The following is a 27648-nucleotide window of genomic DNA, read 5'->3' as shown; positions in this document are numbered from 1 at the left end:
ATCACAAACTGGGTAACTTTTCCATCATTTCCAGGTCAGTCACTTCATTCTGTTTCCATGGTTTTGCCTGTTTCGCCATTTTATTACTCTGAATTTCCTTTTTTTTGTTTTTTTTTTTTTTTTTTTCTTCAACAGGGTTCCTGCTGTCCTGGAACTCACTCTGTAGACCAGGCTGGCCTTGAACTCACAGAGATCCACCTGCCTCTCTGCTTCCAGAGTGCTGGGATTAAAGGTGTGTGCCACTATTCACAGGCCAAACAACTTTGATGTGTGCCAGTGTAAACTATTTGCTGGTGTTTGGGGTTTATTTATTTTTTTTTATTGGAATGTCTCTTTTCAGATATTCCCTTGCTAGGTGACCTCTTACGTTTGGTCTGTTAAGTGTTGGGAGTCCTTTGGCTCAGTTTGGAGACTTCTTCCATATTAGCTACACTTTCTCCCTACAATGACTGGCTCGATATTCCCATAGCTTTATTTATTGTGCTCTTGTGGTGCTGGAGATCAAACCCAGGGCCTCAGGCATGCTACAGCACCAAGGTGCATACCCAGCCCTCATTCCCATGGCTTTATATTCTTATTTAGCCCAACCTCTACTACCAGCCTGCTTGGTTTTATATCACCACTTGGGCATCTCAGATAAATCCCCAGATCAACAACTCCCAAACGGAATCCTTTCCCACCCTTATAGGACTGCCAACCTGCTCGATTAGTCTGTCCTCTCCTGTGCTTTGACTAACCTTCAAGCTAGTCAACAAAGCCACACCCGGAATGTCTCACCCTCAGCTCTTAACATCCACGTTAGAATTCTCTGACACCTTGTCTTCTCTGGGAAAACTTAATTCAGCCCTCAAAGGTATAGTCTAGTGTCTCTCTGAATTGTTTTCTGCTGTTGTTATTTTAAACAGTACCTGCTACTAGAAACCGGTAGCGATTTTGTTGTCTGAACACCTTTTGTAACCCAAGCTGCCATAACAAATGCTGGGTGGCCACAGGACCCCGCCCCGCCTTCCTCCTGCGACCAGGACTACTTTTCCCGCGGAGACTACGACTCCCAGAATGCCTTGCGGGCCCGAGATGCGCGCGCTGGACGGCGTCTTTAGGACCCGGATTGAGGCAAGATGGCTGGCCCGCGGTGAGTAGTTTTCTATGTAGCCGCTGCCCTCGCTTCCTCTGGGACAGGCCTGGAAGGCTTGTCCGTGGGCGTCGAGGGCTTTTCTGTCCGTCGCTGCCCCCAGGGCGAGGCTGCGGTGTCCCCAGGTTCCACGCAGCGGAAGGGCCGCGTATGGTTGTGCCCTCTCGTGGCTCAGCACCCGTGTGCTGCTGGGCGTCCGGCTGCACCACGTTGACCCCGCGATTCCTGAGACCTCTCCTGGTCCAAGCCTTTCTATCAGTCCCCGGGCCATAGTCCCCGGGCACCTGTTCCCCAAACTTCAGACCCTCCGGGGTGTAAGATTTCGAACTGAATTCCGTGCCAAGGGGCTCACGGTCGAAAGTCTCCGCAGCAATAGTTTGACCCTCAGCCGACTATGTCAGAGCATCCAGCCGAGGAAACTTAATGTCCCCCTGCAAATGTTTTGATTCTGGACTTGTAATCGGAAGACGTGGGTTTGTGTCTCATGCATGACACTAGTTAAACACTGGACTACTAAAATAATAAATCACTGGACTTCTCTCGGCCTTTGTTCCTAATCAGATGTCTGAAAGAGCGCAGAGTGGAAGGAAGCCACTGTTGCACGCCAAATGAACTCTGGGTTAGCAAGGCGCAGTGTTCTGACAGTGTCAGGAATCGGCCAGCAAATAAGGAGAGACTGTGCCCTACTATTCCATTTCGTGCCTGCTGAGCTAGGGGGGCGGGCATAGATAGCCATTGAGACAAATTGAGAATAGGGGCACAGTAATTATATACAACGTATTTACAACTTCTCATGAAAACTGCGATTGTTTTCCTCAGTTTACCACGGAAGAACTGGAATGGAAGGTCGTGTAATTAATGGCTTGCTTCAGATTTTCCAGTTTGTAAGTGAGCAACTCCAAAGTCTTTGGAAGCAAGTCCTTTAAATTTTCATGATTCCCTATAAATACGCTTTGACATTATCTTTAAGTGTTACGTGACAGTAAGATGACATGGCGACAAGAGCAGTTTGTTTACAACCTGTAAGATGGTGACGTTGACGTGTTCCTCTTAAATTTTTCATGGACCAAAGGCAGGTCTTGTTGAATATTTCATCAGAAACAATATTACAATGAGCGATAAGGTCTTATGCGTGGGACTTGGGAGTTAGTACATAGACACACCAGCGTTTGAGGAGTATGCACTGTGCACTGTGTGTGAAGGACTTTCTAAGTACTTGCGTTTTTACTGCACACTCAACTGAAACAAACTGCATGAGTGCTGTGAAGGTTGCATTTAAGAGGAGTGATAGTAGACGTAGTTCTTGGGTTTGGGTTCTTACATTTTAATGTCATTGCTCTTCGTCCCATTGTTAAATCGTGTGGAACTGAAAAGTTGAAAAGCCTTCTTTTCAGGTGACTCGTGCTGGTTAATGGTTCCTGCCCTATTGTGGTGTTGAGGCTTACCCCTGTAGCTGATTTTCCTTTATCTCTTAAGCAGGATTGAAAGGCTCTGTGCCTAGAAACAGATCTTAGATGCGATCTCTCCTCACAATATCTTTTTCACATCACCTGATAAGGATCATGGCGTCATCAGCAGTCAAATGGGTGACATCAAACAGAACTATCTGGAAACATTTATTTCCAATGCAAAGTAAGTGAGATTTTTTTTTTTAATGTTTCAAAAAGTATGCTTTTCCAAGTATAGGATATTTAAAGCATTTGGTTATTCTATATGCTTATTATTTGCAATAATAAAAAGGGGACAAAATTTAAATGTCATTCAGAAGAGGAATCTTAACTATGAATATCATGCAGCTGTTACCAACATGGACAGATCACCAACTAGAGAAAGAAAAAAACCTGATATATCAGAGAATGATCCTGCTGTGCGCTTAAAATGTGTGTAAGTGTGTGTGTGTGTGGCGGTGTATGTGTATGTCTGTGTGTGGTGTGTGTGTATGTGTGTGGTGTGTGTGCATGAGTGCCAAGTAAAGGATCTAGGGTAATTATTGGCTATCATTAAACCACAAGTAGGATTTAGGTGAACTGGTAGAAAGTAACTTCCTCTTTATGAGGAACATTTATTCTTAGTGTATTTTACCGCTCCTCCCTCTCTTCCTCCTCCTCTTCTTCTTCTTTTTTTTTAGTAGTTCCCAAGATTTGGAAATTAAAAGCAATTCACAGTCCCATCTTCCAGGGATAATCACTATTATTGTGGTGGGAGGTTTTTTTCCCTTATGGATACAGCCATTAAACAAATAAATGTAGTTCCTTTCTAAAGAGCATCTCAAAAGTCTATTAATACATGCTTTATAGTCAGTCTGTTAACTCATAAATAGTAGAATGTAAAATCCTGCTTCTCACAGCTGTCTGCTTTCATCCCCCTCACCCCCAGCAATACATAGGTAATTTAGGGGCATCTGAGGCAAGACAAACCTTTGCTCACTAAACTCCTTTTTAAAACAGTGTTCACATTTACTGAATCCCACTTTTTTTTTTTTTTTTTTTTTTTTTTTTTTTTAAAGATTTATTTTATTTATTATGTATACAGCATGTATGACTGCAGGCCAGAAGAGGGCACCAGATCTCATGACAGATGGTTGTGAGCCACCATGTGGTTGCTGGGAATTGAACTCAGGACCTCTGGAAGAGCAGCAGGTGCTCTTAACCTCTGAGCCATCTCTCCAGCCCTGAATCCCACTTTTATAGAAAGCCTTCTGTCCCTGATCCCTTGCTCACCTACTCCTCATTTTTAGGTCTCTGAACATGATTTCATTTATCACATTCTATTTACAATAAGAGTCAAAACAAAGCACATAGGTTTGGGGATTTAGCTCAGTGGCACAAGGCCCTGGGTTCGATCCTCAGCTCAAAAACAACAACAACAACAACAAAAAACAAAGCACATTTAACTTTTGGTTATCTATGCTTTTTAAAGTTTCTATAGTGAGCTGAGCATGGTGGTGCAGGCCTTTGATCCCAGCACTGGGGTAGAGGCAGGAGGACCTCTGTGAGTTTGCAATCAGCCTGGACTATATAGTGAGTTCCAGGACAGCCAAGGCATATAGAGAGAACCTGTCTTAAAACAGCAACAAGGAAGTTACTGCGATGAGATGGGCATGGTGACACAGGCCTATAATCCCAAGTATTTTGGAGACAGAGGCAGGTGGAGCTCTGTGAGTTCAAGGTTAATCTGGAGTACATAGTGAGTTTCAGGCCAGCCATGGCTACATAGTGAGACCCTGTCTCCAAATATTAATAATAAACAATAAAATTGCTTTTACTTTCTAATTAGTCTTCTAGTCAGCGTCCAAAATACTAAGTTTATGACATTTCGTGCATACATAGTCCTGGTGACTTACTCATTCATTCACCCTGGTCTCCTCTGCCTTTTGCTGGTTCTGTTCCTCTCCCTAAATAGTCCCCTTTTGCTTTTGCGTCACCTGGTTGTACATAGATTTTAAACCTAGATTTCCATATGAGCAAAAACATGGAGTATCCCCTCATTATCTTCCCTGATTTCCCCCTCTCTTTAAACTTCTTCCTCTAGTCCCCTTCCGCTTTCACATCCTCCGTAAATAGGCTGGGTGTGGAGATGCACCCCTGTAATCCAGTACTCTGGAGGCAGAGGCAGGAAGATTGCTGGAAGCTGGAGGCCAGCCTGGGCTGCATACTGAAACCCTGTCTCAACAACAAAAAACACACAATACCCATATATATATGCACAACCACATATATATCTAGATTCTGCATTTTAGGGAAAATACATAGTATTTGTCTTTTCTCTGTGTGTGTGGGGGGGGGGGGGGGGGTAGGTGTGAATGTTGATATGAGTGCACCTGTGGAAGCCAGAGAACTTTGGGTGTTTCCCATAGGCGCTTTTTTGGAGATGGTCTCTCACTAGGACCTGGGGATCCCTAATAGACTTGGCTATCTGGGGTGTGTCTCTGCTCACTCTCCAGTGTGGGTATTACAAGCACACACCATCGTTCCTGGCATTGCACATGGGTGCTGGGGTTTAATTTAGGTCCTCATCCTTGTGAACAAGCATTCTATCAACTGAGTCATCTCGGCCCTCTCTTTATATTGTTAGTTTTTATTTGTGTGTGTGATATTGGCATGAGTGTGTTCACCTGGGCATGTGTACGGGGCTAGAGGTCAACTTAGGTTGTCTTCTTCTGTTGACTTTCTGCCTTATTTTTTGAGACAGTTTCTCAGTGAACCCAGAGCTTGTGGTTTCAGCTAGACTGGATAGCCAGTGATCACCAAGAACCTGCCCATCTCCGACTCTCTCATTCTCCCCATCGTTGGTTTCAGAGACAGCGGCTTTTACATGGGTGTGGAAATCCAGACCTGGGTCCTCATACTTGTACAGTATGCATACTGTACAACACTCTGAACTATATCCTTAGTCCAGAATCTTTAATTTCTTTTTTGTGATGATAGGAGTTGAAACTACACATGCTAGGTCAGTGCTCTGCCACTGAGCTCTATCTCTGACTCGGTTTTCTCTTTGGTTGAGACAGTTTCATGTAGCCCAGGCTGGTCTTGAACTTGCTGTGAGGATGAGGCTGACCTTGATGAATACATGATCCTCCTGCCTCCACTTCCCAAACACTAGGATTTCCACTACTCTAGGTGTTTGTTGTTACTGTTTTTAGTGTTTCACTCTCACCCATCCTGCTTTCAAACTTGTGGATTCCTGCCTCAGTCTCCCTAATAATAGAGTTACAATTGTGAGGGCCACACTCAGGGCTATTTGTCATTCGGAGTGTGACTTACTTCGCTTAACATGATGGTCTTGAGTTCCATCCATTTTTCTGCAAGTGGCGTGTTTTCATTCTTCATACCTGAATAAAGTGTGTATGTACCACATTGTCTTTGCCCATTCGTTGCCTGTTGAGGGTTGTCTTGACAGTTGTGAGCAGTGCTCAGTAGGATGGATGTGCAAGGATCTCATTGGGCTGACTTGGCCCCTTAGGGTCTGTGTCAGAGTGATACACAGGGTCAGATGCTGGTTATTGCTTTGTTGTCTTGCGACAGGGCCTCGCTGTGTGGCCCCGTGGCTCTGACTGACCTGGGTTCTATGTAAACCACATGCCTAGCTTTCATAATTCTGTTTTTAGTTGGTGCGTTTTTTTGTTTTGTTTTGTTTTGTTTTAATTACATGTTTGTGGAATTGGCTCTCTCCCTCTATCATGTGGGTCTCAGAAATGGAACTTAGGTCATCAGTCTTGGTGGCAAGTTGAGAGAAAGATCCCTGCTACCTACCCTTTAGTCTCCCTAAGAGAAGCCAAGCCCCAGGGTGGTGAGAACTTAGACCCAACACAGCCCTCAGTCTTCACAGGAGTTAACATGGGACTACTTATTTGTCCCTCTTTACTGAAATGATCCTTTCACTGTTAGATTGCCCATTCCATTTATACTGTGTCCCTAGTACACATTTGATATCTAGCCTCAGTCCCTAATGTTTAATTAACTGATTTGAGTGGACTGGGATTATCAGAATAGTCAGTTCACCATGAACTAATTTAAATTGTTCTATTTTTGACATTTTATGTGAAAAAGGATATTAACATTGGTGGCAAAGCACAATCTACAATTTAAAGAGAACGTACAAAGAGCATCAGGAAAAAGCCCTCCCTTGTGAGGGAGCATTACACTCTTGTATGCAGTCGACATCTGGTGGAGATTTGTGTTTTTAAAGCTTCTGAAGCTATTTGGTCCCATAGTAACTTACTTGGGGCAAACAAGGATGGCCCAGAGGGGATGAGTAAGGTCCTAGGAACACGGATTGTGGGCATGTAAATAGTCAGCTGCTCTCCTGTGAGAGAGGCTGGAGTGCTGAGAGGCCACAGAGGGAGTTTATAGACAAAATACAGTGACTGTGAAGGCTTAGTGGTGTTTGAAGAAGTGTGAAGGGTGTTCTGCCCTGGGAAGTGGTAGAGGTGTGTCGATGGAAAGTCAGGGTGGGTTCCAACTTCCTTTTAACCGTACTGAGCTGCCCCTGAATTTTTCCTTTGTATTTAGAGGAATATCCTTTTTTTGAACATTAAAAAACTTTTTTTGCAGATTAAAAAACACATAGCTTGCCAGGCTGTGGTGAAGCACACCTTTGATCCTAGCACAGGAGGCAGAGGCAGCTGGATCTCTGTGAGTTCAAGGCCAGCCTGGTCTACAGAGTGAGTTCTAGGACAAATTGAAGACTATGTAGAGAGACCTGTTTTGAAAAAAAGCCAAAAAAATTTAATAAGGGCTGGAGAGGTGGCTCAACAGTTAAGAAAGAGCACTGGCTGTTCTTCCAGAGGACCCAAGTTCAATTCCCAGCACCCATATGGCAGCTCAAATCTGTCTGTAACTCCAGTTCCAGAGGATTGAACACCCTCACACAAATATAAATGCAGACAAAACACCAATACTTGTGAAGTAAAAATAATTTTTTTTTTTTTTTGGTTTTTCGAGACAGGGTTTCTCTGTGTAGCTTTTCGCCTTTCCTGGAACTCGCTTTGTAGACCAGGCTGGCCTCGAACTCAGAGATCCACCCACCTCTGCCTCCCGAGTGCTGGGATTAAAGGCGTGCGCCACCACCGTACAGCTAATTTTTAAAAAATTAAATAAAAAAATAATAAAAGCATTTAAGCCAGGTGTGATAGTGGACACCTTTAATCCCAGCACTTAAGTGGGAGGCAGAGGCAAGTGGATCTCTGTGAGTTCGAGGCAAGCCTGGTCTACAGAGCGAGTTCCAGGACAGCCAGGGCTACATGGTGAGACCTGTCTCAATAAACAACAAAAAAGAAACAGATATTGTTTGATGTTGAAATTAACCTTTATGCTCAGGGAACTAAACTATTTTACCATGTGGGTTTTTGCAGATGGAGCTTTATCCAGTGTCTGCCATAAGTCTACATATTCTTCTCTTCCAGACGACTACAACTGGTATGTATAAAAAGTCAGCTGAAAACAGCAGTCGCAGCTGTATCTGTCTGCAATGATCTTCTGTTTGCTTTCCCGATTATTCTTTCTTTAATTTTGGTATTAAACTTGTGTCTTATCTCTGTGGATTAAGTGTGTCCCTGGATGGTACACGTCTTACATTTTAGATAAAATCTGCTACTGTTGTGTTGCAGTGAGGGCTCACACTTGTTACAACGGACTTGCTCTTCTTTTCTTTCTGCGGTAGGCTTTCGCTTTTTGTAAAAGCTAGTTCGTTTTTATAATTTTATGTTAGGGCTTGTATCTGTTAGATTAGGTATTGATCTGTCTTTTGTTTGACACTGAATAATTCCAGTTCACACTGCTGAATTCAGTACGATTTGCTTGGTATTTATCCAACTTAGTCATCATTCTAAGAACTAAGAATAGGATGTTTTGTGTTTTGCTTTGTTTTTTTCTTTTTTTCCCTTTTGAGCAGAGGTGATGTGCAGAAATTGCAGTTTATTTTCTTAAGTTACGTAAGTTTTATTGCAAGTTTTAGTAAATAAAAAGTAAAGGAACAAACAAAGAGCGGCCCAGGCTAGACTCGCTCTCACTGTGTAGCTGGGTCTGGCCTGGGCTCCCGATCCTCTTCCCAGTGCTGAGGCATGTGTGCCCCCATGCCCGGGAGTTTCACATCTTCTTTTGAATTTATTTTGTGGGTGGGCATTTTGTCTGCATGTGTGTGTGCGCACCACGTGTGTCCCTGTGTCTGGGGAGGTCAGAAGAGGGCGTCGGATCTTCTGGAGCCACTGACTGGGGAACGACCACGGGGCTGCTGGGAACTGAACCAGGGTCCTTTGCAATAGCAACAAGCCTTCTCTTCAGCCCATACTTTGGTTTTCGATACTGATTTTAGTTTAGTACATTTGATGTACTACGTTAAGTTGCATGTGACGAAGTAGACTGGGTTATGTTTTTTTGAACCTGAATAGATTGAGTGATGTCAGTGTAGATATTACGCAAAACTCCCTAAAGCCAGCTGTGGTGGTCATCCCAGCTCTCGGAAGACTAAAGCTAGAGGATCATGAGTTCAAGGCCAGCCTGGGTTATCTATCTGGTGAGTTCAAGGCCAGCCTGGGTTATCTATCTGGTGAGACCTTGGCTCAGAAAGGAGTCATGGTGGAAAGTGATGGTCAGTGGTTAAAAGAGCTGCTCTTGCAGAAGACCTGGGTTCGCCTCCAGCACCCACACAGCAGCTCACGACTGTAACTAGTTACAAGGGATCTGAGAACCTCTTCTGACTTCTAGGACACTGGGAGCACAAATCGTGTACATAGACACGTGCAGGGGAAACATTCAGACACAAAATAAATAAATCTTAGGAAATGTATACAGACTGATTTGGGCTGGACATGGTGGTGTGCTTATTTAATCCCAGCCCTGGAGAGGCGGATGCAGGTGAAGTTCTGTGAGTTCCAGGCTTGCCAGAGGTACAGAGTGAGACCTCCCTTGTGTCTGAAAAATAAATAAATTAATGTACTAATATCAGAAATGTTACTGCAGTTGTGTGTAGAATTCAGTGGTAAAACCATAGTAAAACTGCAGATGAAGTACAGTTTACAGCCTCACTATTATTTATTTTTTTACAGTAGTTAAGCTGAAATACTGTTATGGTCTTTTTTTTTTTTTTTTTTTTTTTTTTTAAAGATTTCTTTATTTATTATGTATACAGAAGAGGGCGCCAGATCTCATTACAGATGGTTGTGAGCCACCATGTGGGTGCTGGGAATTGAACTCAGGACCTCTGGAAGAGCAGTCGGTGCTCGGTGCTCTTAACCTCTAAGCCATCTCTCCAGCCCCTGTTATGGTCTTTTAATTGTCACTTACGTTATAGGTACTGGGTTTTCCAATCAAATAATACAGCATGTTCCCTTTAGCATTTGTGATTAATTAATTTTACATTTAAATTGAAATAGTTTGCTATTGTAGTATACAAGTATATTCAACACAATTTCTCAACCTGGAATTAGCAACCTTACATCAATACATTTTTATTACATTTATTTATTTGTGTGTGTGCATGTGTGGGCCATGGCATGCATGCAGAGGTCAGAGGACAACTCTTCACCATGTGGGTCCTGGGATCAAACTCAGGTTGTCGTGCTTGGCAGCAAGCACCTCTGCCCACTAAGCCATCTTGTCAGCCCCATCAATTTTTAAATTTTCAGTTCTATAGTGCATTGAATCTCTTTTATCTTAAACATAAACTTTCTCAGAGCCTATTCAAATTAGATGCCGTTAGATTTAGCTGTAAGAATTATCAGTTAACATTTCAGTTAGGTTAAAAAGTTGAGTAACTTTTTTCAGTATTTTTTTCTTCTTTGTCTAGAATAGTCTGTCTTAAGCTTAAGCTTTTTTTTTTTTTTTTTTTTTTGGTTCTTTTTTTTTTTTTTTGGTTTTTCAAGACAGGGTTTCTCTGTGTAGCTTTGCGCCTTTTCTGGAACTCACTTGGTAGTCCAGGCTGGCCTCGAACTCACAGAGATCCGCCTGCCTCTGCCTCCCGAGTGCTGGGATTAAAGGCGTGTGCCACCACCGCCCGGCTTATTTTGGTTCTTTGAGACAGGGTTTCTCTGGGTAGCCTTGGCTGTCTTGAAACTCACTCTGTAGACTAACCTGGGCCTGGAACTCAGAGATCTGCCTGCCTCTGCCTCCTGAGTGCTGGGACTAAGGGTGTGTGCCACCACACCTGGCTTAAAGTAGCATCTTGTGTAGCTAGAGTTTTCCTGCCTGGCCCACAGTCAGAACAAATCTCTCTCACCTTCCAGTCCCACAGCCGCTCAGACCTGACCAAATAAACACAGAGACTTACATTGATTACAAACTGTATGGCCGTGGCAGGCTTCTTGCTAACTGTTCTTACAGCTTAAATTAATCCATTTCTATAAATCTATACCTTGCCACATGGCTCGTGGCTTTCGGCATCTTTACATGCTGTTTGTCATCTTGGCGGCTGGCGGTGTCTCTCTGACTCAGCCTTCCACTTCCCAGCTTTATTCTCCTCCTTGTCCCGCCTACACTTCCTGCCTAGCCAATGGCCAATCAGTGTTTTATTTATTGACCAATCAGAGCAACACATTTGCCATACAGTACATCCCACAGCAATCTTGAAACCCAGGATTTAGGGCTGATGTGTTCTAGAAGTCTTGATGTGTTCTAGAAGTCTTAGCTTCATCAGAATACCCTAGCCTCTGTTGTGATATGGCATTTCCAAATTGGGCAGACTTGTGTGGCAGATGTATAGCTCTCATCCATGACTTTATAAGTCACCCCAGAACCACTTCTTTGTCCTCTGATGTCATGTGCAGCAGTGGCCACTTCCTTAGGGCTGCATTTGTTCCTGTGGCTCCCGAGTTGCCTTAGCACACTGGTACACTTGAGCAGAGCCTGTACTGTGGTGGGGTTGCATACCTTAGCACACTGGTGCACGTGAGCAGAGCCTGTACTGTGGCGGGATTGCACACCTTAGCACACTGGTGCACGTGAGCAGAGCTGTACTGTGGCGGGGTTGCACACCTTAGCACACTGGTACATGTGAGCAGAGCCTGTACTGTGGTGGGGCTGCACAGCTTAGCACACTGGTGCATGTGAGCAGAGCCTGTACTGTGGTGGTGTTGTACACCTTAGCACACTGGTGCATGTGAGCAGAGCCTGTACAGTGGTGGGGCTGCACAGCTTAGCACACTGTTGCATGTGAGCGGAGCCTGTACTGTGGCGGGGTTGTACACCTTAGCACACTGGTGCATGTGAGCAGAGCCTGTACTGTGGCGGGGTTGCACACCTTAGCACACTGGTACATGTGAGCAGAGCCTGTACTGTGGCGGGGTTGCACACCTTAGCACACTGGTGCATGTGAGCGGAGCCTGTACTGTGGTGGGGCTGCACACCTTAGCACACTGTTGCATGTGAGCGGAGCCTGTACTGTGGCGGGGTTGCACAGATTTCTTGCCCTTGCCCTTCTCTAGCAGCCAGAGGCCTAGCTTTCAGTGTGGCATTTGGGTTGATTTCTAATTAATTTTCTCATTAAGAGTAATTATTATAGCGGGGCATAATCTTAACTACTAGGAGATAGAGTCGGAGGATCAAGAGTTTATGGTCATTGTTTGCTACATAGTAAGTTCAAAACCAGCCTGGGCCACATGAGATCCTGCCAGACAGGATGGTATGTATCTGTTATCCAGTCACTCTGGAGGCAGAGGCAAGGGGATTGCCATATATTTGAGACTAGCATGGGCTCCATAGTGAGTTCCATGACTACCTGGGCTACGGTGAGACCTTGTCTCAAAAAGCTAAAACCTGGCCGGGCGGTGGTGGCGGCGGCGCACGCCTTTAATCCTAGCACTCGGGAGGCAGAGCCAGGTGGATCTCTGTGAGTTCAAGGCCAGCCTGGGCTACCAAGTGAGTTCCAGGACAGGCGCAAAGCTACACAGAGAAACCCTGTCTCGAAAAACCAAAAAAAAAAAAAAAGCTAAAACCCGAAAGTACTCATGCTGCTTTGAGTGCAGTCTAACTATTTCTAAAACGTTCCTTTCCAGCAAGGTAGAGCTGGCTTTGACCTCCGACGGCAGGACAATAGTGTGCTACCACCCTTCTGTGGACATCCCCTACGAACACACCAAAGTACGTACGTGAAGTTGTCTGGTAACCGTTAATTTGCTTTGGGTCTTTCAGCTTTTCTAGTTTACTGTCTTGACTTTTCCTCTTAGTTTTTATCATCTTTCCTTTAAAGTTTCCCAGTGTACAAGGGCAATTAGGGCATCAGTTTTCTGACCTAAGAAATTTGATTAAAAACTGGACCCGATGGTAGAGACCTGTAATCCTGACTGCTTGGCCTGAAGCAGGAGGACATCAAATTCATCTTCGTGAGACCTTGTTTAAAATTTAAAAATTTTTAAAGGTTTAGAAATATTTTTAAAAAATTGTTTTTGAGTTTTTACTTTAAAAAACTTAGATATTTCTCTTGATAATTTGATGCTTTTGTTTTAATTTTTTCCTGCTTCCGCTTCTTTTTTATTTTTATTTTTTTTCATTTTTAGCCTGGTGTGACCAGACACTGGATGGCCTGGGAATTGAACCCAGGTCCTCTGGAACATCAGTCAGTGCTCTTAACCACTGAGCCATCTCTTTTCCCCTTGTTTTAATTATTGATAATACTTGCCTGTTGCTGTTATCTATCAGCCCTGGGTGATTCTCCTCCATTCTTTCTCCTTAGGCCTACTCTCAGTTCAAACTGCTTAATCTAGAACAGGATTGTTGTTCTTTTTTCTTTTTTCTTTTAAATTTAATTTTAATTTTAATTTTTTTTGGGGGGGTTGGTTTTTGAAGATAGGATTTCTCTGTGTAACTTTGGAGTCTGTCCTGGAACTCACTCTGTAGCCCAGGCTGACTTTGAACTCACAGAGATCCTCCTGCCTCTGCCTCCTGAGTGCTGGGATTAAAGGCCAGCGCCACCACCACCCGGCTGATGTTAGCTTTTTTATTAATTTTTTTATTGGATATTTGTGTATGATGTGTATGGTTCAGATGTGTGCTGTAGTATGGTGGTTTGAATGAGAATGGCCCCCATAGGCTCATATATTTGAATGCTTAGTCATTAGGGAGTGGAGCTGTTTGAGAAGGATTAGGAGGTGTGGCCTTGTTGGAGGAAGTGTATTACTGGGGGCTTTGGGTTTTTTTTTTTTTTTTTTTTTTTTTTGGTTTTTCAAGACAGGGTTTCTCTGTGTAGCTTTGCGCCTTTCCTGGGACTCACTTGGTAGTCCAGGCTGGCCTCGAACTCACAGAGATCCGCCTGGCTCTGCCTCCCGAGTGCTGGGATTAAAGGCGTGCGCCACCACCGCCCGGCTGGCTTTGGGGTTTTAAAAGCCTAGGCCAGTCCCAGTATCTCTTCTTGCTGCCTGCAGATCCAGATCCAGAGCTCTCAGCTCCTTCTGCTGCTGTCCATACACCGCCATGCTTCCTACCATGATGACAGTGAACTAAACCTCTGAAACTGTAAGCCACCCCAGTTAAATCCTTTCCTTTATAAGAGTCGTGGTGGTCATGGTGTCTCTGCACAGCAAAAGAATATTGACTAAGACACAGGGCGTGAGGAGGTCAGAGGATACCTTTGTAGACTCAGTTCTCTCCATCTGTCTTTATGTGGGTACCAGGGTCAAACTCAGGTTGTCAGGCCTTCTCAGCAAGCACTTTCATTTACTGAGGCATCTTTTTCTTTTCTTTTCTTTTTTTTTAAAGATTTATTTATTTATTAATCATTATGTATAGGGTATCTTGCCTGCATGTACATCTTTATACCAGAAGAGGGCACCAGATCTCATTACAGATGGTTGTGAGCCAATACCTGACTGCTGGGAATTGAACTCAGGACCTCTGGAAGAGCAACCAATGCTCTTAACCTCTGAGCCATCTCACCAGCCCCCTACTGAGGCATCTTGCTGGCCTCAAACACCTTCTTTATAATATTTACATTTTTTTTTTTTAAAGTGGGGAAGTCTTTTGAGGCAGAGTTTCATTATAGCCCAGACTGGATCTCTTATTTTACCCAGGCTATCCTGGAACTCACTCTGTAGTTCAGAGTGTCCTCAATGACAACCCTTCTGTCTCAGCTTCCCCAGGGTTGAGATCACAGGTGAGTGCCAACATGCCTGACTTCAGACATTTGGCCTTTAGCAACGAAGAGCAAAACCTAAGAGAAAACTCGTATTTGAAGGCTCTGCCAGCCAAGCAACAGCAGAGGAGGTGCAGCGTATTTAAGAGCACTGCACAGAGGCAGTGAATGGTGGGTGAACTGCCGTATTCGGCAGACTGAACAAGGCCAGCAGAAGAGGACTGCAGATCGTTTGAGGCTCCAATTCTTCCCCGTGAGAATCAGGAACACGGGTGAGCGAGCCCAAGGCTCACCAGGCAGTTGCTGGGCAAGTGTAATTTTACTGAGTAATTGCAGTGGCCTTTGGGCAAGGTTGTGGTTTGAAGGAGTCTCGGCTAGTTCTCGCTGTCAGATGTACGTACTTACATACGTACGTACGTGAGAACTTCTTAGAAGAAGCCCCTAGCTTTATTCACAGATGTTTAGTCGAGGCTTGACGCTTTAGCTGTTCCGTCTTCATCCTGACAGCTCTTACAGCGCAGATGCTGTGCTTGCTGGTACCTTCCAACGACAGTCGTTCACGATGACTAATAGTCTGCTTTATGTGAAAGAGACGGTCTTTTAAGATGCCTTAACTGTCTAGGGGGTGCTTCTTTAAATATGCGTATAGCACTTGTGTCCTGTGTGGGGCCGTAAGGGAGATGTCGATAGCTACCATTTCCTGAAGTCTCCATGAGCTGGAGGACCAGCAAGGCACCCATCCATTGCCGTTCGCTCGATCTGCACCGGCCCTTATGAGATAGCTGTTCCTCCTGATCTTACCAAGAGGGACTAGGCTTCAGTTTATTCCCTGCCTGTGGCTGTAGCACTCCTAAGCAGCAGGACCAGGGACCAAAGTGCTGCTCTTTACCTCTTCGCTGTTCTTTCTTATTCTCTCCCTTGTCACTACTCTTGATGTGTGTGTCAGCATATAGTGTCACTATAACCACTGGCCCCAAACTCACAGAGATCCCCCTGCCTCTGCCTCCTGGGTGCTGGATTGCAGGCATGCACCACTCTATGCTGCTTAGGAATGTCGCTTTTCAGTGGGAGGTTGTCTTTGTTACCGCTATATTGTTGTGAAAAGATACCATGGCCAAGGCAACTTATAAAAGAAAGCATTCATGGGGGCTGGCTTACATTTCATGGGGTTAGTCCACGATCATCATGGCAGTATGTAGGCAGTCATGATGCTGGAGCAGGAGCTGAGAGCTTATATTTACAAGCAGAGGGGGAGACTGGGCCTGGTGTGGGCTTTGAAACCCCAAAGCCCACCTCCAGTGACACACCTCATCCAACAAGGCCACACCTCCTGATCCTTCCTAAACAGTTCACCAACTGGGAACCAAACATTCAAATATATGAGCCTGTGGGGCCATTCTTATTCAAACCACCACAGAGGTCTTTTTTTTTTTTTTTTGGTTTTTTTTGAGACAGGGTTTCTCTGTGTAGCTTTGGTGCCTGTCCTAGATCTTGCTCTGTAGACCAGGCTGGCCTCGAACTCACAGAGATCTGCCTGGCTCAGCCTCTCGAGTGCTGGGATTAAAGGTGTGAGCCACAACAACCCAGCACACAGAGGTCTTTTATATATTTTTCATTGTTATCTCCTTTTTTTCTTTTTCTAAAATTTTTTTGTTAAATTTTTAAAATTTATTTTACATACCAACCACAGTTTGTTTTCTCCTTAGTAATATATATATATAAGGTAAACTGTTAAATTACAAGTTAAAAAGTAATATGGACCCTAGTATCTACTTTAGGAAAATAGAAACAAAAATAACAAGTACCTTATTATTGATGGAAAAGAATCGAATTAGAGCTTTTATTATTGGAAAAGAAGCCCACAGTTTTTGGCTAGTAGAAGAGTACTTCTAACTCTGAGTAGTATAACTAACTGAAAGTGCTCTGGCTGCTTACCCACTGTCAGGAATGTAATGAATTGCTGAGTATGGTCATTGTTTCATCGTAAAGCCAGTCAGACCCACCCGGCTTGCATTTCTACACTTTATTGTTGTTAATTGCTTCTTTTATAGCCTATCCCTCAACCAGATATTTTGCATAATAATGAAGAAACACACGAACAAGTGCTGAAAACCAAATTGGAAGAAAAAAGCAAACGGCTTGAGCAAGGCCCCATGATAGAGCAGCTCAGCAAGGTGTTCTTCACCACGAAGCATCGCTGGTACCCGCGCGGACAGTAAGTTCATCCTTTCTCCACTCCCCCACAGACGCTGAAGATTGGCCTTTGACTGATGGCCTCTGCAGTGGTGCTGTGTGTGGAAAAATTGACCCCAAGTATGTTGTGGTGTATTCTGAAGTTAAAACAAAATAACACTTTAGTTCCCCTTTATTTTAATGCAAGAGTAGTCCTTATAGTTTAAAGATTTTTTTTTTTATATAAATGTGTATGAGTAATTTGTCTGTGTAAGTGCACGCCATGTGTGTCTGGTACTCTTGGAGGCCAGAGGAGTACCCAGATTCCCTGGAATGGGAGCCACCATGTAGATGCTGGGAACCAAACCTGCATCCTCTGAAAGAGCAGCAAGTGCTCTTAAACTCTGAGCCATCTCTCCAGCCCCCTTTATCCATTTCTAACAAATTTTTGAATTATTACACACAAGAAAGTTGTGCAGGGCCTGACTGGTCAGTAAATATTGTCCTAATTCCTTTAAAAACCAGTTGCCGTTCTGTTCACAGTACTCACACTGTGTGATTCTTAGCCTGTGGCTGACTGCGGCTCTAGTTTTCCTTTTTGTGGTTGTTCCGAGTTAATCTTTCTATCTCTGTGTGTATATTTTTGTGGTGTGTGTATATATGCATTTTCATGCTAGTGTGTGTGCGTGTGGAGGCCAGAGGCCAATGTCCAGTGCCTTCCTTAATCACTTTTTCTTAATCACTTACTATTTTTTCTCTCCCTCACCTCTTGTTACTTATTTATTTTTACTTTTATGTGCATGGTTGTTTTGCCTACTTTCATGTTTATGCACCACACACGTGCTGTGCCCTGAGGTGAGAAGGTGTAGGCAGAAGTTTCTGTCCCTCCAGCCATTCCCAAATAAGCACACAGAGATTTTATGTTAATTGTAAATGCTCAGCTGATAGCTCAGGCTTGTTACTAGCTAACTCTTACAATTAGATTAACCCATATTTCTTATCTATGCTTTGCCACGTGTTTCATGGCTTGTTACCCCATTTTCTACACGTCCTGCTTCCTCTGAGTATGCTGATGTCTCCTGACTCTGCCCTTCTTCCTCCCAGCATTCTCAGTTTGGCTCTCCTACCTAACTTTATCCTGTTCAGCTATTGGCCAGTCAGCTTGTTTATTAAACCAATTGTAGTGACATATATTCACAGTGTAAAGGAATATTCCACATTTCCCCCTTTTTGTCTAATTAAAAAAGGTTTTAACTTTAACGTAGTAAAATTATAGACAACAAAAACAGTTATCAAGTAAGAATTACAGTTACAATATCCAGTCCATTTGTGTTTGGCAAAATTAGAGAAAATACTTTATTTATCTTATATTTGTGAATCTAAAATTTTATACCTAATTTATCTTTTATTATAACTAAGGAAAACTTTACTTATGACTACCTAGTCTTCAACTCCATTAAAGATCCCATAAAGATATAATATTACCCAAGTAAGCAGGAAGTGCATAGCAAGTGAACTTCCAAAAATTGGGAGAAATGATAGAAACAGATGTCTGCACAGTCATCTGAGTTTCCTCTGTAACATTGGGACATCCATCCTTGGCTTAGAGGCCTAGATATCTGACAGACTTTTTTGAGAAGCAGAGAATTTTGAAGGACTGTCCTATCTTGTCTTGACAAAGTTTGGCAGTCACTTTTTGTGTGTGTGTCTTGGTCCAGTTTGAAGAATAACTGTCAGCAATTGAGGCAAGGGCAGTTTCTTTGCCCAAATGGCTAGCTTTTGCCATAAGGAAGGCGAACTCCATATGGAGTTTCCTCTATGTCCTTTTCTGAAGTAGATTGGTACTGTCAGGAGCAAATGTGTCTCGTTGTCATGATTAAAACATTTTAAATGTCATATTCTGTTGGTCTTTGAAGTGTTTGAAGACCTGCTATCTAAATATATCTGTATATGACCTTGAAAACATACCTAATATGACTATAAGTTTGACTATTATAGATGACTATTAATTTGTATTTAATTATATATTACATTTTTTTTTTTTTTTTGGTTTTTCGAGACAGGGTTTCTCTGTGTAGCTTTGCGCCTGTCCTGGAACTCACTTGGTAGCCCAGGCTGGCCTCGAACTCACAGAGATCCGCCTGGCTCTGCCTCCCGAGTGCTGGGATTAAAGGCGTGCGCCACCACCGCCCGGCCTATATATTACATTTTTAAGTGAGTTGCATAAACACAAGAGTAGAAATATACATACAGTATAACAAAATTAACTTTAAATTTGTATCAATATACCCAAATCCATACCATTGTGAAATATTTAAGACTAGTAGTTGTTTTTTTCGTTGTTGTTTAAAAGTAGATTCAGTAATCTACCCTTTTATCCTATCATTTCTATACCCTATTCCCCCCCTTTTTCCTTTAGAAAGAGATCTTTGAATTTAACTCTTTGTTTAGCTTTTTTTTCTATTACTAATAACAACTTGTAACCAACCCCCCTTAAATGATAATGAACATTCATAATCCATCTTAAGTGATCAAAAATTGTTCTTTCAAACTCTTGCTATTAACATGGTGTTTCTTATGAAATTCTGAGGCTTCTAGCACATTTCCTACCAAACTGATCAATTTCATCATTACCTTGTGCTAGAGGGCCTGGGTAGACCCATATGGGTTCTGATATGGTTATATATAAGGGATCGTTTCTATTTCTGATTATTTCTTGCAATTGAATAAATAACAAAGTCAATTCTGATTCATCTGAAATAAGTTCAGTGGTTTCAATATGTAAAACAATTCTTTCTGCATATTAAGAGTCAGTAACTATATTAAGAAGTTCTGGAAAATCTAATAGTACCATGAGAATAGCATATAATTCTGTCTTTTGAACAGAATCGTACGGGCTTTGAGCCACTTTACTTCAATTTCCTGACTTATAACCTGCCTCTCCTGATCTGTTTGCATCCGTATAGAATTTATGGGCTCCAGATATTGGTGTTCCCCATGCAATGTGAGGAAGGATCCAGTTAGTCTTCTTTATACACTGAATTCTTTTGCTTTTGGGATATTTGTTGCTAATCTCTCCCAAAAAATTACTGCAAGCTCTTTGCCAGTGTTCATTTTCTGTCTATAATGAGGATTTTTTGTTTTGTTTTGTTTTTGTTTTTCGAGACAGGGTTTCACTGTGTAATTTTGGTGCCTGTCCTGGATCTTGCTCTGTAGACCAGGCTGGCCTCGAACTCACAGAGATCCACCTGGCTCTGCCTCCCAAGTGCTGGGATTAATGGCCTATGCCACTGCCGCCCAGCAAGGAAATTTCAGCATTAGTAAAAGCTACCATAATTTCTGCTGGGTCTTTTCCTGCTAATTGATGAAGTCTTAATTTTACTTTAAAAATCAACTGAGAAATCTTTTTTTACATAGGTCTTTAATTTTTTTCCTCTGTGTGGTAAAATATATCCAGTCTAAAATATTGTCTTCTCTCTGCATAAGAATTTCTCTGTAGGAGAATGCGTAGAAGGTAGTATGACCAGGATACAATCAAGCTCTGGATCTAACTGATCCACATGTGCATCCTGTAATTTCTTTTCTACCAAAGCCAGTTCTCTCTCAGCCTCAGCTGACAATTTTCTTGGACTATTTAAGTCCTTATCACCTTGTAAGGTTTAAATAAATTGGGGGCTGGAGAGATGGCTCAGAGGTTAAGAGCACTGACTGCTCTTCCAGAGGTCCTGAGTTCTATTCCCAGCAACCACATGGTGGCTCACAACCACCTGTAATGAGATCTGGTCCCCTCTTCTGGCCTGCAGTCACATATGCTGTACACATAATAAATAAATAAATCTTTAAAAAAAAATTATTTAGTTCTTGAGTTGTCAATCCAGTTGTGGCCGTATCCAGTTAATATCTCCTGCCTACGGAGTGGGGCATTGGATCCCCTCCAACTAGAGTTAGAGATGGTCGTGAGCCACCATAAGGGTGCTGGGAGTCAAACCCAGGTCTTCTAGAACAGCTAATGCTCTTAACCCCTGAGTCATCACTCTAGCTCCCATCATACTTTTTGAGACAGACCTCACTGGTTACCTAGACTGGCTGGCCAGTACGCCCTTGGGATGCTCCTGGCTCTGTCTCCTCAGTTCTGGGATGACAAGTGTCCACTGCCATACTTGACTGGCTGTTTACATAGATGATGGATATTTGAACCCAGGTTTTTCTGCTTACAAGGAAGGCACCTTAATAATTGAGCCAGGTCCCAGGCCCTTCTGTCTGTCTGTCTGTCTGTCTGTCTATCTATCATCTATATATCTGTCCACCTATTTCCATTCTTTTTTTTTTTAGACAGGGTTTCTCTGTGCAGCCCGGGCTGTCCTGGATCTCACTCTGTAGACCAGGCTGACCTCGAACTCAGTGATCTTATTGATTGACTGACTTGTTTATCTGGGTGGGAGAGGCATGCGGCAGTCAGACGATAACTTGGGGGACTTGGTGATCACCTTCCATGTGGGTGCCAGAGATCAAACTTAGGTCTGGAGCTTGGTGCCTTTACCACTAAGCCATTTTGCCATCTTCCCCCTTTTTAAATAAAAACATACTTACTTTATTTATTTTTTGGTTTTTGTAGTATTGGGAATTGAACCCAGGGCCTTGGGAATTAGAGGCAGTCTGTGTACTCCGAGCTACACTCCCAATCTCTTCCCCCACCTCCACCCCCAGTCAACTCCTTATTTCTTTTCTTGCAATGCTAGGAATCAGCCTAGGGCCCCACGCATGCTCAGCAGAACCTGAACCTGGCCCCCAGAACCTTCTTTCATGCCATTCTTCTTCCAAACCAAACTTCGAAGTGTTCTGTGTTGGTTTGTCTGAGCAAGCTTTGTTTTTATTCTCTTGTGCAATTCAGTAATGAGTGCCAAGCTGCCGCTTGTTCAGGATGCACCGTGGAACTCCTGAGTCTAGTCCAGACTGCTGCAGAAGTGCTGGGTGATGAAAACCTGTTCCTTATCTGCAAGCTGAGGAGTGAAGGCCGTAGAATATGAATAGTGTCAGTGAACCTCGGTGGTTCAGAGATGTAGACAGTAAACGGTGGCGACTTCCCAGGCGAGAAGGACTAGCCTGTCAGATAAAATACGGAGGAAACGCCAGTAGCTCTGATTAGATGCGAAGCTGGTAGATGTGGATCTAAATGTCCCCCCAGAAACTCATGTATCTCAACGCTTGGTCCCCAGTGGGTGATGCTGTTTGGTGAGGATGTGAAACCTTTAGGAGATGGGGGTCTGTCTGGTAGATGCGTATCAGTGGTTTGGGCCCCTGGGGATTGAAGCCTGGTCATGTCAGTTCTTTTTTCCCTCTGTTTCTTTCTTTCTTCCCTTTTTTTTTTTTTTATTCGAGACAGGTTTTCTCTGTGAAGTAGTCTTGGCTGTCCTGGATCTCGCTCTGTAGACCAGGCTGGCCTCAACTCACAGAGATCCACCTGCTTCTGCTTCCTGAGTGCTGGGATTAAAGGCGTGCGCCACCACCGCCCGCCTGGCCCTCTGTTTCTTGATTATATCATCATGGGAGAAGGCTAGCCTCCGGCTCCCACTATCACAGGCAGGAGCCAACATGCCTTTTCTATGCTTTCCTTGCAGAAAAAAAAAAATCTTTTTTTAATTAGACTTTCTCCAAAGTTTTTGGTTCTCTGTAATAAAGCAGTCTATCCCCCTCCCACTCCCTGTCTAAACAAGCCCCTCACTTAACTGTCTGTAAGAACTAGTGTGCGCATGCGTGGGTGCGTGCGTGCGTGCGTGCGTGCGTGCGTGCGTGCGTGTGTGTGTGTGTGTGTGTGTGTGTGTGTGTGTGTGCCAGCTTTGTTCTCAGGCAGGATATTACTGTATAGGCCAGTCTGTCCTGGAACTCCTTTGTAGTCCAGGTAGCTCTTGAACTTGTCACAATCCTCCTGCTTCAGCTTCTGAGTCCTGGGATTACAGGCTAAAGGTGATATGTCTGTCTCTTTTCCAAGAAAAAATTTAGAAGTTTTGGTCAACACAGTCTACATTTGTTTTAATGTAATTTTTATTGTGTTTGAATAAGCAATTTGTGGTAGGATAATACATTTTAATACTCTTACATTTATTCTTTGATAATTTCATACATGGATGTGCTGATCATACCTCCCCCAGCTCCTTCCCAACTTACAGTGTTTCAGTTCTTCCTTTTTAAGTTCTAATCTCCTCTTTGGTTTTTATTTCTTAGTACTCACATGTTTATGCATGTTGTTAGATTTCCACCCATCTTTCCAACTGTTAAGTTAGAGCTCATGAAAGCAATTTAACAAGCTGTCCCCCAGCTTTGTGTCTTTAATCGTCCTGCATTCCCAGAGGTGTTGCCACGATTCATGGCCATAGTGCATCTCCTGTTTAATCTCTTATTTTCTTTTTACTTAAAAAGTCTTTATGTTATTATTAGTGCTGTGTGGTGATATTTTGCTTGTGATCTAACAAAGAACGCTTATCTGAAGATCAGAGGGCAAAGCTAGCCACTCATTAGCCATAGATGTCAGGTGGTGGTGGCTCACCCCTTTAATCCTGGCACTAGGGAGGCAGAGGTAGACGGATCTCTGTGAGTTCAAGGCTAGCCTGGGCTACACAAGATTGATCCAGTCTAAAAGAGAAACAGCCAGGCAGTGGTGGCATGCACCTTAATCCCAGCACTAGGGAGGTCGAGACAGGAAGTGATATGGCCGGGCGGAGAGAGGACTATAAGGCGGGAGGAGACAGGGCTCTTTCAGGGGAGGATTCCTAGAGGTAAGAAGTCTCTCTAGTGGCTGACTGCTCTGATTCTCTGGTCTTTCAGCTTTCACCCTGATATCTGGCTCCCGGTTTTTATTATTAAGATGAATTAGGATTTGTGCTATAGTGTTGTGTGTGGACAGGTGTGTGGATGTGTGCATGTCACACTACTGATGTGTGTGTCGTGGTTCCAGGGATTGAAACTCATGCCGTCAGGTTTCCACAGCAAGTGCATTTACTGCCTGTACCACCTCACCAGCCCTGTTGTTGATTTAGTATCTCCTTGTTCATTTATGGGGAGGTGTGCAGGTGTTCGGAGAGGTCACGATAATGCCAGGTCTCAACTGTCATCATCGGAAGCTGTCCACCTTTGCTGTGGGGCAGTCTCTCAGGAGCCTGGGACTCCATACCTAGACCAGGCTGGTCAGGAAGCCCCAGGATCTTACCTGTCTCCACCTCCCGGTGCTGGGATTGCAAGCGTGTTCCATGGTTGTTCTGTTCACATGGGTTCTGGGGATTGAACTCGGGTCCTTAGGCTTGTGAGGCAGATGCTCTTCTGACTGAGCTGTCTTCCCAGCCTTTTAGTTTTGCACATCATCCAGAGACCTGAGCTCCAGCCTGTTTTGAGCTTCCCTTCTGGCTTTCATTACATGCTTCCTTCCTGCGCATTCCAGATTGTTTTAATCTTCATAAACATTGTTCATAACCAAGTCACAGAAGTTGTGAAAATCCCCTGGGTGTCTTCACTGGAAGAGGACAGACTGAAGGCAAGGAGACCGTTCAGAGCCTTAAAACCAAGCACGTTATCTAGGATCTTACCTATGTTTAATCTTATTTACTTCTTTAATCTTATTGCTAGTAATTAGCTTTTGACTGCTAATTAATGTAATCTCCTAGTATATCTTTTCCCCTCAGGATTGTGAAGCACTTTGAATTGTAAGCAGACTTTAATTAGGTGGAATTGATTGTCTCAATACCTCTCAGTAAAGAAAGAGTGCAGCAGAAAACCCCAGATACTAGTTTGTATGAATAAAGAAAAAAATCTCGCCTAGAGTCATTGTCCTGTCAGAGCATTCAGTACATACTTGCGTAGTGTCTGTGTAGGTTTATCCACACACACATAGACCTAGACACAAAATGTATTTATTATCAGCATTTGTGCATGGTGTGTGTGTAGGTCTCAAGGATGGAATCAGATTGCCAGCTTGTGCAGCAGGCTTCTTATTCACTGATCTCTCTTGTAGAGTGCAACGCGTGTATTGTTGATTAATGTATACCATTTGAAAGTATTCATTTCTGGACATTTTTCCTTAAGATTCAAGCAATATATAGGATGATTTGTCAATATTTCACAGTTTTTAAGGTCTAGCAATGAAAAGAACAGGACTCACTATGATTTAAAAATGAGATATATAATGTCCTTTACAATGTTTTTAGAGGTATGCCGTGTTGCCTTTAAAGTGTGTAAGGTATAAAGTGGACAGCTCTGTATTTCATTCATACCCTAGTCCCTGCAGGTGAACGTCATTCATGCCCACCAGTATGGTAGCATTGTGCTCTGTCTACTCAACTTTGTGCTTTCTGAATCCCTAGCACAAATCTCTCCTGAGAGCACATCTTGGTGTCAGAAGCACCTGGGCCAGCTCTACCCACCGTTGTCTCCCCCAGCCACTGGGTCAAGCTGACATGTCTGTTAACATGTCCCTGTCCCTGACTCTTGTGCTGTAGAGGTATATGTCTACTTGACCATAAGTGAGTCTTGAAATGTAGGAAGTCCTCTCACTTCTTTATTCTCTTCAGAGTTCTCTCAGCAACCCTGTGTCTTTTGTGTTTGTGTCTAAATTTTTGAAGTCAGCTTGTCTGTAAAAAGCCTTTTCCTTAAAAAGCCCTGCCGGGCGGTGGTGGCGCACACCTTTAATCCCAGCACTTGGGAGGCAGAGCCAGGCGGATCTCTGTGAGTTTGAGGCCAGCCTGGTCTACAGAGCGAGATCCAGGACAGGCACCAAAACTACACAGAGAAACCTTGTCTTGAAAAACCAAAAAAAAAAGCCTTCTGTGATTTTTACATATGATAACATTTGGTCTACAGGTCAGTTTCAGGTTAGTTGATGCCTTACAAAACTGGATATTTACATCTATGAAAATGATACATTTTTCCATTTACTTAGATCTCTAGAATTTTTTTCTTTCAAGTGGGTTTTGTTGTTGTTGTTGTTTTGTGTGTGTGTGTGTGTGTGTGTGTGTGTGTGAATGTGTTTTAATAATTTTGTTGTTTTTTGAGGTTGTAATAAAATTTCCTCACTTTCACCTTCCCTTTCTTCCCTCCAAACCCTCTCTTATATAGTACTTGTTTTATTTCAAATTCATGGCTTTTTTCAGTGTTGTTACAAATGTATGTATTTATTTAAATATAAAAATAAAACCTTCATGGTTCATATGTTACTTATATGTATGTGTTTTCAAGACTGAGGCTTTGGGTTTTTGTTTGTTTGGTTTTTAGATATGTCTTGTATGTTCCTCAAACTAGCCTCACACTTACCTTCTGACCTCAGCTTCCTGAGTACTTGGGACTCCCAGTGGGTACCACTACACTCAGCTCTGAACTCCTCTGTAGGTTGCAATGTATAAATTTGTCTCGAATAAGTCCTTTCATTGTAACTGTAAACAGTATTGGATTTTTTGTTGTTTTTAGAAATACAAGCATTTGCTGGATGTAGTGGTGCATGTTATGTAGACCAGGCTGGCCTCACACATGTAGAGAGCCACCTGCCTCTGCCTCCCAAGTGCTGGGATTAAAGTGGGCCCTCACTCCTGGCTCTGAAAGTTGTTTGAGCACTGGCCAGATTCTACAAGTGGAAAATTCTATATTGAACTCAGTTTGTTGTTGTTGTTTTTCATGAACTCAGTTTTAAGGTTCACAGTCAGATTGCAGTCACAGTAAGAATATTACATAAAATTACCTTCAAACTGTGTGCATAATGCACATATGAAATACAAATGAATTTTGTGTTTAGACATAACAAACACAAAACAGGTAAGATAGTTTGTGCTGTATGTGCAAACATTTGAAAATCCTAAGTACTTCTGGTCACAGACACTCTGGAGCAGATCGGGAGCACACAGAGTTGATTGGCCTCACCACACCGCTTCTCCCCAGTACGCTGGGGGAGAGTGGAGGCCGCAGGCCCGAGTCTGTTGTGTGTGCACTTGGAGCAGTTCTCACCGTTTCCAGCGTGTTTGTGATCGCCAAAGTGAGCAGAGGAGTTCTCACCGTTCTCAGCGTGTTTGTGATCGCCAAAGTGAGCAGAGGAGTTCTCACCGTTCTCAGTGTGTTTGTGATCGCCAAAGTGAGCAGAGGAGCCCTGGAAGTTCGGATGTCCGCAGCTTGCGTTCTTGGTCACAGCCTGCATTTTCTGTAAACATTATTAGTTGAAGTCGTCTGTACATTAGGACATGATTTTACGGATTAAGAGGCCTCTGTTCTGAGGAGAATAATTACATTCTAAATAAATTTCTAAATAAATTTTTATAGACATGTTTATGATATATAGTTTCTTTAAAGGTAAGCATCCATTTTTAATTCAAGACCAATAATGCAGGTTATGAAATTGTCCTCAAGATCTGAAAGGAGATTTTCCAGAATGTTTAGTTGATAGAAAATAGTTTTTGTAATGGGGTTGTGGCTTGTTACTAAGAAATGTCTGAGAAGTGTGTAATAGCATATTTATGAAGCTTTATTGACTTTTTTCAAATAATTCTAATAAAAATAGCAAAATAATCACAGACATTTAAGATGTCTACCAGGAATACTAGTTTATTGGAGTAATCTTACTTATAATATTTTCTTCTTCTCAAGGTATCACATGCGCCGTAAGAAACCGGATCCCCCCAGAGACAGGTGATGACCCTCAATTTTCCAAGCATCGAGGAAATTCTGCTTTTGTCTCATTTGCCAGCTGAGAAAATGCAAATGGTGTATTCGTTAAGATGTTATGTAAGAAAATAATAAAAACACCCTTTCATAGA

General features: G+C 43.0%; 1 protein-coding gene across 1 annotated transcript; it reads left to right on the top strand.

The window, feature by feature from the left end:
* The first annotated feature begins 1018 nt into the window (after positions 1–1018).
* Mrpl42 (mitochondrial ribosomal protein L42) lies at positions 1019–27648 on the top strand. Its single transcript, XM_052753179.1, has 6 exons — positions 1019–1132; positions 2612–2764; positions 7986–8049; positions 12621–12705; positions 16744–16907; positions 27479–27648. Exons 2-6 carry the CDS (start codon positions 2647–2649, stop codon positions 27522–27524), a joined length of 477 nt encoding a protein of 158 aa, XP_052609139.1. The 5' UTR covers positions 1019–1132; positions 2612–2646; the 3' UTR covers positions 27525–27648.

This window comes from Peromyscus californicus, unplaced genomic scaffold (genome assembly GCF_007827085.1).
Source record: "Peromyscus californicus insignis strain IS unplaced genomic scaffold, ASM782708v3 Scaffold_24__1_contigs__length_46423439, whole genome shotgun sequence".
NCBI classification, from domain to species: domain Eukaryota; kingdom Metazoa; phylum Chordata; class Mammalia; order Rodentia; family Cricetidae; genus Peromyscus; species Peromyscus californicus.
The sequence above is the reverse complement of the archived record's forward strand: the minus strand, read 5'-3'. Positions and strand labels throughout refer to the sequence as shown.